We start from the raw sequence: 12,531 nt of genomic DNA, 5'->3' as shown, positions 1-12,531 counted from the left end.
ATTGAATGGTAACTGTGTACATTGATGCACTTTGGGGGTACAGTGTGGTGTTTTCACACACAATCCAAGACACTTCCAACTCCCAGCTTTTTTTTAGAGGTAAGGTTTCACTCTTGGTCAGGCTAGTCTTGAACTTGTGAGCTCAAGCAATCTGCCCGCCTCAGCCTCCCAGAGTGCTGGAATTAAAGGCATGAGCCACAGCACCTGGCCACTAAAATGAATAGTTTTAACACATGTACATTTAAAAAGCCCAGAACTGTAATCACAGAAATTCTTATGGCTATATAAAAGACAGACAAAGCTAGTTATTTTAAAAGGCATAAATTTCTTTACACTATGAAGTAGAGTCAATTTTTTTAATTTAAAAATATTTTTCCTTTTTTTAACTTGAATTATCCCTTTGTTTATTTAATTCAGTTTTACAGTGTAGTTTGGTTCATCCATATGGCTGGACTTACAGCTAGTTCGCTACATTATTGTATATTATTATAGAATTCAGCAATGGATTTAACTGTCTTGCATTGATTTAAAAGTCTTACGTTATCTCTTGTAAGGGTATGCTGAGTTGCCTGAAAGCAAGTATTCTTTTAAGTTATGTCCTTTTCCTTAGAACTTGAGCTTTGGGCTTGGCACCTGTGGCTCAAGTGGCTAAGGCACCAGCCACATATACCTAAGGTGGCAGGTTCAAATCTAGCCCGGCCCACCAAACAACAATGATGGCTGCAACCAAAAAAAAATAGCCAAACATTGTGGCGGGCACCTGTGGTCCCAGGTACTTGGGGGGCTGAGACTCGCTTGAGCCTGGGAGTTGGAGGTTGCTATGAGCTGTGATGCCATGGCACTCTACCCAGGGGGACAGCTTGAGGCTCTGTCTCAAAAAGAAAAAAAAAAGAACTTGAGCTTTGGAATTATCAAACTTTAAAAATAAAAGAAACCGTTCTCAAGAATGTGCAGTGGGAGGACAAATCTCTTAAGCATTTGCTGTTTCTGTGTAAGAACTTTGGTAAAATGTATATGGTTATAAGCTTAAATGTGCATAGTGCTGTGAGAAAGAAACTTCTTTTTGTGATACAAAGGACTGTAGTTACTACCGTGTTTCCCCGAAAATAAGACGCTGTCTTATGTATATTTTTTCTCAAGAAGATACACGAGGGCCTATTTTCAGGGGATGTCTTATTTTTTATTAAGTATAATACAACAACCTACATTTATTCAAATACAGTTCAGTCATCTTCTTCTGGAACCTGACAGGGAGAGCCGACCTTGTTGGTGGAGCTGGTGCTAGTGATGCATGAACTCCTTTCCCCTGGCCGTTCTCATGTGCGCAATAGGATGCTTGCTACAGCGGTTACCACACACGCACCTGCGCAAGTGTGGACGGCTCAGAGAAAGGAGCTGTGGCAGATAAAAGGTATTGCAGTCTTCCTTAACCGCTCCTCCCCAAAAGGAGGGTGTGGCTATGCGCTATGCATCACTAGATCTTATTATCCGCATAGGGTTTATATTTCACAAATGCATAGAAATCCTGCTAGGGATTATTTTTTGGGTAGGTTTTATTTTCAGGGAAACACAGTAGTTTTGATATAGATCTATAGAAAAAATAACTAAGATAAGGAAAAATTATCACCAGTGTAAGACCACTCTAAAAAGTCACTGCTGCAACCTTACCACCGTGTTCTTTGTGTTTATTTTACATTTTCATAAAAAGTCATATATGGCTAGGTCTTCATGGTTTATTAGCTGAACTGTCTAAAATGAAATAAAGAATACAAATCTCTTTATTGAGATATAGTCCATATGCCATACTGTTCACCCATTTAAAGTGTACAGTTTCATGTGTTTTTAGTATATTCAGAAGTTGAGTCAATCAATATTAGAACATTTTCATTAACCCAAAAAACAACTGAATACTTACTGGCAGTCACTTCCCATTTCTCTTCAACCTCACTCCCAGCCATGGGCAACCACCAGTCTCTTCTTTATCTCTATAAATGTGCACGTTCTGAACAATTTATGTAGATGGAATCATATAATGTGTGGTATTTTGTGAAAAGCTTCTTTCATTTAGCATAATGTTTTCTGCGTTCTTCTGTGTTATAAGTATTAGCACTTTGGTTCTTTTTATTGCTAAATAACTTTCCATTATGGATATAACTTTTTTTTTTTTTGAGACAGAGCCTCAAGCTATCCCCCTGGGTAGAGTGCTGTGGCATCACAGCTCACAGCAACCTCCAACTCCTGGGCTCAAGTGAGTCTCCTGCCTCAGCCTCCCAAGTAGCTGGGACCACAGGTGCTGGCCACAACGCCCGGCTACTTTTTGGTTGCAGTCGTCATTGTTGTTTGGCGGGCCTGGGCTGAATTCGAACCCACCACCTTAGGTGTATGTGGCTGGCGCCTTAGCCACTTGAGCCACAGGCGCTGAGCCTATTTTATTTTTCTATTCATCAACTAGTGAGCATTTTTGTTTATGCTTTTTGGCTGTTATGAATAATGCTGCCATGAAAGTTTACGTACCAATATTTTGTGGACATTGCTTACTTCTTACTCTTGATTTAGACATGCCCTGGTCTTAGAACATTAGATAAACATTAAATCTTTCAAATTACAATTTTACTCTCAAAATTATATCACTATCACTTTGCATTGCCGAAAGGTAATCTGGTGGTTATCATTGCCTAGAATATGAAGTAAACTTTGCTGATAACATCTTTAAGTTCTAAGGAATAGAGATTGGTGGTGGTAGCTAAATAGATTTGATCATTGATTGACTTTTTAATATGAAGTGAATGGTTGCATTCATTCTGTTTGAATTATTTTTGTGTAAAATAGATATTTGGTGCTTGAAAAACTGAAGAAAGAAGAAGCTGACCGAATTCATATATTTAGTTCTTTTTTCTATAAACGCCTTAATCAGAGAGAGAGGAGAAATCATGAAACAACTAATCTGTCGTAAGTCAAACTCTGAAAATATGTAACAGGTGTAATATATCACTCAAATTTAACTTTTTTCAAATTTAAATCACATAATTGAAAGAAAACATAAACTGTGCATTTCACTTAGTTTTTTTTTTAATTCTGTGGCCAGGAAGGAACACACCAAATCAGTCAGGTTCATTTTCATCCATCACAGACTCATATTCAGTTAACTTAAACTAATCCTGCACTAATTTGGGGCCATATATACATTATACATATATATGGCCCCAAATTATATTAAAATATATATATGTATATATAAAATAAATCATTTATATTGAGATAATGTCATTTAGTTCTGTTACCAGTTTGGAAAGTTAATATAATTCATAATTTAATACTTTCAGAATACCTGGAATTCATAAATGTTTTAGGTTAAATATCTAAAAAAGTCTTTACTAAATATGAGTAATAGGGTTTTTTTTAATGACTTACTTGCTGGGCGGTGCCTGTACCTCAGTGGGTAGGGTGCTGGCCACACACCAGGCTGGCTGGTTCGAACCAAGCCCAGGCCAGCTAAAGCAAGAGTGACAACTGCAACAACAACAAAAAATAGCCGGGCATTGTGGCAGATGCCTGTAGTCCCAGCTACTTGGGATTCTGAGGCAAGAGAATCGCTGAAGCCCAAGAGTTTGAGGTTGCTGTGAGTTGTAAGGCCACAGCACTCTACCCAGGGTGACAGCTTGAGACTCTGTCTCAAAAAAGAAAAAAAAAATGTCTTACTTGCTAAATACAAATTATTCTGTTTTACCCTGGATATTCCATCCATAATATATGAGAAGAACCTATGAATCAGTACTTTTAATAAGCTCTTTGGTTGGTTCTTAGACAAATTAAAGAAATGCTGAGTGATTTTGTTTATAGTTCCTCTCAAGTGATGGCATGTAGTTCTGATAGTTGGTAATAATTGGCCAAAAGATACACTTAAAAGTTGGTACATTTTTTCATACCTACCATTAAAAGTCTTGAATTGGTAACTGTTGTGTATTATAGAAATAATATTTTCTACTACAGCAGTTCCTAATTTTGCATCTTAGCGGTGATGCAAAATAATTGATTTCTGACCAGTGTCTACCATCAGATAATGCTTATTTTTCCTGTCTCTTCTCCTCAGTTACTGTAAGTCATGCTGTTGTAAACCTCTCAAAATAGTTGGTAGTACCAGTTCTGCAGTAATAAATATAATAGAGAGGTCTAGTCTAAGATAAGCCTTAGAACTCTGGTCTAAGATAAGCACTGGAACTCTTTGCGAGTTAAATATCTCTTTCCTCCAGATTTGTTGATGGGAAGTTCCAGGCCTTCTAATTCCCATCTGAGATGCTCTGTTTTCTTTCCTCAACTTGTCAAACCATTTTATACAGTTGTTTTAGCTGTTACGTCTGAATCTTCATGATTTGCAAGTCACTGCATATAGTCTGAACCACCGGAGATATTGCAGAACCTTAGAGTTCATTTCTGTTTTACAGCATACAACAAAAGCGACATGGGAGAGTAAAAACATGGACCCGGCATGTAGATATTTTTGAGAAGGATTTTATTTTTGTACCCCTAAATGAAGCGTGAGTAAGAATTTCCTTTATGTAAATGTGATGGCATTTTCTTTAAATGCACTTAGGAGGTAAAGAATTCATCTGTTTTCAAACTTCTTTCTGAAATTTGTTGTGTATACTTATATTTGTGCTATTTTATGAAAGCTAATGCAATTACCTGGTGAATCATATAAGATGTTGAATTTTGCAAACATAAACTAGATAACCTTTCTAATTTCATTTTATTGGTCAGTGTTTAAATAATGTCATTTTTTTTAAAAAGTGGTGCTTATTTTCTAGCAGATAGTCTATAGAAATTTTATATACAACTAAGTGATTAGGCTCGGCACCTGTGGCTTATGTGGCTAAGGCCACATACACCTGAGCTGGTGGGTTCGAATCCAGCCCAGGCCCACCAAAACAACAATGACAGCTGTAACTAAAAAATAGCCAGGAATTGTGGTGGGCACGTGTGGTCCCAGCTACTCGGGAGGCTGAGGCAGGAGACTCGGCACTCTACCCAGAGGGATAGCTTGAGGTTCTGTCTCAAAAAAAACAAATAGGTGATTAGGTCACAGAAAGGAATTAGAATCTATTTAACTTTTTTTTTTTAAACAGGGTCTAGTTCTGTTGCCTAGGCTAGAATGCAAAAAACAAATTCACTCTATAGTATAATCAGACTCTGTCTATTTAAAATGATATTTTAATTGTGAGATCTGCACTCTCAAATTAGCCTGATCAACGATTGGTAGGCTAGTTCAAAAAGATAATTGAAAAATAGAATTTCCTGAAAGGCATATAATTCTCAATCATAATGTCATAGTAAAATTTAAAACCAACTTTAAAACTAATCTTTAATTTCTTCATTCTCAAAACAGAGTTGGGGGGGTGTTTCTTTGTTTTTATTTTGAGACAGGGTCTCACTCAGCATGGGCTAGAGTGCAATGGCATCATCATAGTTCACAGCAACCTCAATTCTGGGCTCAACCAATCCTCTTGCCTCAGTCTCCCAAGTAGCTAGGACTGCAGGGGTACATCACCATGGCTGGCTGATTTTTATGGCTTTTTTTTTTTGAGGGGGGGATTCATTGAGGGTACAAAGAATTAGTTTACAATGATCGCATTTGTTAGGTAAAGTCCCTCTTATTATTGTGTCCCACCCCCAAGAGGTGTGCCATACACCATGACCTTCCCTCTCCTTCCCTGATTTTTATGTTTTTTGCCCTGATTTTTATGTTTTTTGTAGAACAAGGTCTTGCTGTATTGTTCAGGCTGTTCTCAAATTCCTGGCCTTGGCTTCCCAAAGTGTTAAGAGTACAGGCATGAGCCACTGTGCTTTGCCCAGTAAAGGGTTTTTTAACATAAATTTATCCTACAAAGTAACATGCAAGCTGCCTACTGGGTGAAAGAGGGGAGAGCCATTTGTCAGAAATGAATTATAGGCTCGGCGCCTATGGCTCGAGTGGCTAAGGCGCCAGCCACATACACCTAAGGTGGCGGGTTCAAATCCAGCCCGGCCCGCCAAACAACAATGATGGCTGCAACCAAAAAAAAAAAAAAATAGCCAGGCATTGTGGCGGGCACCTGTGGTCCCAGCAACTTGGGAGGCAGAGGCAGGAGACTTGCTTGAGCCCAGGAGTTGGAGGTTGCTGTGAGCTATGCCACGGCACTCTACCCAGGGGGACGGCTTGAGGCTCTGTCTAAAAAAAAAAAAAAAGGAAAAAAAGAAAAAGAAATGAATTATAAAAACTGAAAGTGGATAGGCGACACCTGTGGCTTAAGGAGTAGGGCACCGGCCCCATATACTGGAGGTGGTGGGTTCAAACCCGGTCCCAGCCAAAAACTGCAAAACAAACAAACTGAAAGTGGAAATGCAATGAGACACTCAGAATTGAGAGAGGAGCATCCCTGTCAGTTACTGTGTGGGGTTGGGGGACGTTCTTACCATTGCTTCTAGTAATCTTGGTAAAGGGTAGAGAATATCTAAAATGTAGGGCCGCTGAAAGAGTGTATACAAGGACTATACCATTTGTATTTGAAAAAAACCTACAAATCAAGAGGGCTTGTTTTGAAGTGTTTTCTTTTTTTTTGAATAGGTAAAGCTACAAATAATTATATACATAAATTATATTAGATAGGCTGCCATATAGTTCATCTATTTTTAACTTTCTGGTGGTACTAATGTTTTTCAAACTTACTTTTCTAAGCTGTTTGTTAAAATTTGTCACAGTTTCAAGTCCACCAGACCTTTAAAAAATGCCCCAGTACTTGCCAAGGAGCACAAATTTGATATTTGTATCTAATACATCTTAAGATAAGTGAATTAACGTGTTCTTACCTCTCTTCCACTGATGATTTCAAATTAATGTAGTTGCTGTTAAAAGAGATCATAAAAGCAAAACTCTGGTTCTTAGAGGTTGGAAGTGACTGTCGGATTCAGCTTTCTCTTTTGGGCAGGCACTCCAAAACAAGCCCTCTTGATTTGCAGGTTGTTTCATAGTTGTTAAGTGAGGCAACAGAAAAGTTGTAGCTTGTCCATATGGCATAGTTAAGAGATGTTAGGAACTGTGATAGAGTTCAGTTATAGATGTTGGTTGAGAATCACTTTTTTAATACCATATTTCATCAATTTTTAAAGCATATGATTGTACATCTTAACATTTCTAAAATTGAGATATGATTTATATACAGATATGTGTAAAGTTGATGAAATAAGGAAGTTGGCTGTTCTTTCTTCTACTCTAGCCTGATCTAATCCATAGGATATTGAAGAATAGTAATCAGGAACTAGACAGAGACATTCATCCATCTGGACTTTACAGTACTAAAGATGAGCCAGCCTTTATGACCTTTCTATGAGATGCTATCTGAGGAAATAGTATTGTTATTTTTAGTACTGCCTAGGAGTACTCCTACATTCTGCAGAAATAATAATGTGGAATAACTATTATACATGCCACAATAATTTATATTTTCATTTGGCAAATATGTATTGAATACCCTACCATATAACAAATAGTATTGTGTTTGATACCTGACATCTGTAACCTGTTCATTGTATCCCAGCACATAGCACTGTGTCTACCTACTAGTTGGCCCTTAAACAGATTTCTTAGTTAGACCAGTTCACTCTCGCCTATAATCCTAGCACTCTGGGAAGTTGGGGCTGGAGGATCTCTTGAGCTCAAGAGTTCCAGACCAGCCTGAGTAAGAGTGAGACTCCGTCTCTACTAAAAATAGAAAATAGGCTCGGCGCCTATGGCTCAACCGGCTAAGGCGCCAGCCACGTACACCTAAGGTGGCGGGTTCGAATCCCCAGCCCGGACCCGCCAAACAACAATGACGGCTGCAACCAAAAAATAGCCGGGCGTTGTGGCGGGCGCCTGTGGTCCCAGCTACTTGGGAGGCGGAGGCAGGAGACTCGCTTGAGCCCAGGAGTTGGAGGTTGCTGTGAGCTGTAATGCCACGGCACTCTACCCAGGGGGACAGCTTGAGGCTCTGTCTCAAAAAAAAAAAAAAAAAGAAAATAACTATTCAGGCATTGTGGTAGGCACCTGTAGTCCTCACTACTCGGGAGGCTGAGGCAGGAAGATCACTTGAGCCCAGGAGTTTGAGGTTGCTGTGAGCTAGGCTGATGCCATGACACTCTAGCCTGGGCAATAGAATGAGACAGTGTCTCAAAAAAAATTGATTAACAAATATTAGCTGAGACTATACAGCTTCTTGTTGATGGCCTACACTGTGTTGTTGGGAAGTGAGATAACCTGAATCCATCTATATCATGAGACCCACTTGAAAGTTGTATAGTACTTGAATTTTTCTAACAATGACTAGGTTAGGTATGTTATTTCCTTTTAATGTATTTGCCATTCGATACGAAACAAAAGATTACTTGTATTCGTATTTTCAATATTAAACCCTTTCCTACCTTCTTGATAATAGTAACCCAAGTATAGTAAAATAAAAAACCTATGTACATTACTTAGGGTTGAAAAATTACACATGCTAATTAGACTTCTGAAGACATCTTAATCTTAAGGCCAGATGGATTTGTATGCTCTCATATAAAGATGCCAAAGGGAAGCCTAATGGGGACAATGAATTATAAGGTGACATGATTGCCAGAAAAAGATGAATTTTTCATTCCAAAAATAATAAAAGGTTTCAAAAGATTGTTTGCAAAAGTGAATAAAGGTTACATAATTCTAACAAAAAAATTATGTTATTTTGGAATAGACATTATATTCTCTTAATAATCATATAAGCAAACTAAATTGAGAATTGAAAAAATTAAGCATTCTTAATAAATTTGTTCTCAAAAATTTTAGGAAAAAACATTTCAACTGATAGATATTGCCAAATATAAGAAACTTTTCTAATATATTTAGTGGTTTCATTTGTATTTTACAGTGCACACTGGTTTTTGGCTGTTGTTTGTTTTCCTGGTTTGGAAAAAGCAAAGTATGAACCTAATCCTCATTACCACGAAAATGCAGTCACACAAAAAAGTTCAGCTGGAGAGGACAGTTGTACTTCTTCTCCTTCAGCCAGTGAAGTGGACAGTTGTTCACAAAACTCTTCTCCCAAGCCTATAATTAAGAAGATGCTAAACAAAAAGCATGGCATAGCTGTAACTGATTCTAATGCTGGACAGGAAGAAAATGACCCTCATTACCGGAGAAACATATGTAGTGTGAAAAAAATAAATCATACTCCAAGTGAAAATGAAGAATCAGATATAGGAGAGTCTGCATGCCTGAAAGTTGCTGATAGGACTAAAAGTGAGAATGGCCTTCAGAATGAATGTTTAAGTTCTGTGCCCAAAACAGGTATGTATGTACCTAAATGTGTGTGCATGGTGGGGGAGGAGGGTGTTCTTGTTACTGTTGGTTTGCTTTTGTTTTTGTTTTGAGACAGAGTCTTGTTCGGTTTCCCTAGCTAGAGTGCAGTGGCAGTGGGCGCCATTGTCATTGTAATTCACAACATCCTCAAACTTCTGGGCTCAAGTGATTCTCCTAACTGAGCCTCCTGAGTAGCTGAGGCTACAGGCACATGATTTTTCTGGTTTCTACTGCCTGATTTTTCTGTTTTTTTTATAGAAATGGGGTCTCTTATCTAGGCTGGTCCCAACTCCTAACCTCAAGGGATCTTCCCACCTCATCCTCCCAGAATATTAGGATTATAGGCATAGGATGCCACACCTGGCCCATAATGTTGTGAAAGAATGAAGAATAAATGGAATCTTTTAATAAATAGGATTAAAATATCATTTAAAGAGACTTGGCGCCAGTTGTTCAGTGGCTAGGCAAGCACAGAGCTGGCGAGTTCGAATCCAGCCTGGGCCTGCCAAACAACAATGACAACTACAAGCAAAAAATAGCCGGGCATTGTGGCGGGCGCCTGTAGTCCCAGCTACTTGGGAAGCTGAGGCAAGAGAATCACTTAAGCCCTAGAGTTTGAGGTTCTGGTTGTGCTCACCACAATGCTCTACCCAGGGCAACAGCTTGAGACACTGTCTTAAAAAAAAATAATAAAAATAAAAATAAAATATCATTTAAAAAATTAAAGTTTTTTTGAGGTATAATTTACTTTAAACGACAGTCACTCATTTTACAAGTATAGCTTAGTAAGCTTTGATAAATGTATGCAGTTGTGTAATCCTACCGCAGCCAAAATGCAGAGCCTTTTCCTTACCACAGGTCCCCGGGTGCCCCCTTTGTAGTCATTCTCTTTTCCTTATCCCTAGAGAATGCAGTTTTAGAATTATAGTACAAGGTTTACATTTTCCATTTGTAGAAACTTAGATTTGTTTTTATTTCACAGGAAATGTATTCAGCATAAACAGTAATTCCACAACCTTAGATCTGTAAGGCAAATTAGTTCAATCTTTTCAATTCATAGATTTCTAAAAGATCAAGTGGCCCAAGACAGAAATTGAACCTTTCTCCTCCAAAATAGTTGACATTCTAGTTAAAAGCTTAGTTCTACACTTGTCTCACTCTCCTACGCTGTTATCAACAGGAAGAGGGGCACTAATTTCTTCTCTGCTTTTTTATTTTCCTTCAGCTCTAATAAGTTGGGTTTTTGTCCTCTGAGTTAGTTTCATATTTTTGATACTTGTTAAAGAAATGTATAGTTTCTATTCAAATTTTTAATTTGATATCGAGTCAACTATATAATTTTCTCTTTAACTCACTAGCAAAATAATCTACTCCATAAAAATCCATAACATATTGTAATATGTGCCTTGCAAACTTACTAATCTGTGAATAGATGTAATAAATTCTCTTTGGATGAAAAGTTGGTATAGGGCATAAAAGACATTATGTAGATTTTATACTTTAAATGGATAAATGATGTGGCATAGGAATTAAATTTCAGTAGCGCTATTTAAAAAAAAGAAGTGTCCCTTTGATCAGTAATCTTACATACTTTAATGTGAATTCACATATAAAATTAAGTCAGGCCCAGTTGTCTGTGCCTGTAATCCTAGCTACTCCAGAGGTTGCAACTGGAGGATCAATTGAGGTCAGGAGTAAGACCAGCTTGGGTGATGTAGTGAGACCCTGCCTCTGAAAAAATAACTTGAAGCAATGGGCCAAAGTGTAGGGCTTCATATACACAAACTCCAGAGATTCCTAGTGCCCTCTGTTACAAATTAATGTTTTTATTGAGTTAATATCGGATTAAATTTGAAAAAATAACCTCAAAAATCCTAGTGGACACCAAAGCAAAAACTAATCTGTATTTTTAGAAACAAGATCTTGCTCTATTGCCCTGGCTGCAGTGCAGTGGTATAAATGTAGCTTATAGCAGCCTCAAACTCCTGGCTCAAGCAGTCCTCTTGCCTCAGCCTCTTAAGTAGCTAGGACTACCAGGCATGTGCCATCACCTGGATAATTTTTTTTATTTTATATTTTTTGTAGAGACAGGAGTCTCACTATGTTGACCTGTTTATTTAGGCTGCTGTTTATTATATTTATTCATTTTTATTATAATAGTTTATGCATTTATTAATATTTTCTTTTGATTTTAGTATGCATTTGTAAGTTATATCTTCCTTAAAAGCAAAGACTCCAAAGTGACTGTTTCACAAATGTGGGTTTACATTATTGTATGTGTAAAATTCTCATATTTTCTGTCCTTTTTAATGATAGCTTTAATCCATTCCTGATAGTGTCCCACACTTGGAAAAATGTGGTAGGTCTGCACATTTTTCAGTAGTAAGATCTATTGCTTTCATCAGATACATTTAAGAGATTGTTGACTGAAAAGTACTTTAGTAAGAGTGCTTTCTAGAGGTAACTTTACTAGATGAGTTAGGAAATATGTACATTATACAATTGCATATTAAAAGTTAGGATAAGAAGGACTTATAAAAGTTTTTTGTCATCTAATTAATTTCTCCACAATTGAGTTCTATTTGGTCTGTGAGTATACTTGACAGGATTTAAACAGTTTATTTTAGACAGCTCTAACATAATTTTAACTATTGAACGCATACAGTCACAAGTGTTGACTACTGACTGATGTCATAACCTGCTGTAGTAAATAAGGGAAATTGTATCTTATTGTCTAGGTTTATGTGGTCAGCTGTAGGAAAATAACAATGTGTGCTATCACGACTTTCCCTTGTGTTTTTACATTTGGCACCATAAGAAATAATTGGTCAGGTGCAGTGACTCACGCCTGTAATCCCAGCATTCTGGGAGGCAGAGGTGGATGAGTTGCTTGAGCTCAGAAGTTCGAGACCACAGCCTGAGCAAGAGTGAGAGCCTGTCTCTACTAAAAATAGAAAAAAAGTAGCCAGATGTTGTTGTGATGGGTCCCTGTAGTCCCCTTTGCCTGGGAGGCTGGGGCAGCCTCCTCAGCTTGAGGTTGCTGTGAGCTATGACACCACAGCTCTCTACCCAGGGTGACAGAGTGAGACTCTATCTCAAAAAAAAAAAAGAAAGAAAGAAAGAAACAGTTGACTTGCTATGGTACATGAAAAATGTGTATGTTGGCTCGGCGCCTATAGCTCAAC

The 12,531-nt window shown here is 37.8% G+C and overlaps 1 protein-coding gene across 2 annotated transcripts in view; it reads left to right on the top strand.

The window, feature by feature from the left end:
• The window catches only part of SENP6 (SUMO1/sentrin specific peptidase 6), a 105,923-nt gene that overhangs the window by 81,910 nt on the left and 11,482 nt on the right, over nt 1-12,531 (top strand). For both annotated transcript variants that reach the window (XM_023517263.1, XM_012809526.1), the window contains 3 exons: nt 2,830-2,949; nt 4,443-4,535; nt 8,916-9,334. In XM_023517263.1, coding sequence (XP_023373031.1) covers nt 2,830-2,949; nt 4,443-4,535; nt 8,916-9,334 — 632 coding nt within the window. The remainder of the gene's footprint in view (nt 1-2,829; nt 2,950-4,442; nt 4,536-8,915; nt 9,335-12,531) is intronic.

This window comes from Otolemur garnettii, unplaced genomic scaffold, assembly GCF_000181295.1.
Source record: "Otolemur garnettii isolate 467f Iridium unplaced genomic scaffold, OtoGar3 scaffold00107, whole genome shotgun sequence".
Lineage (NCBI taxonomy): Eukaryota > Metazoa > Chordata > Mammalia > Primates > Galagidae > Otolemur > Otolemur garnettii.
This window is presented reverse-complemented; position numbering and strand designations above follow the sequence as displayed.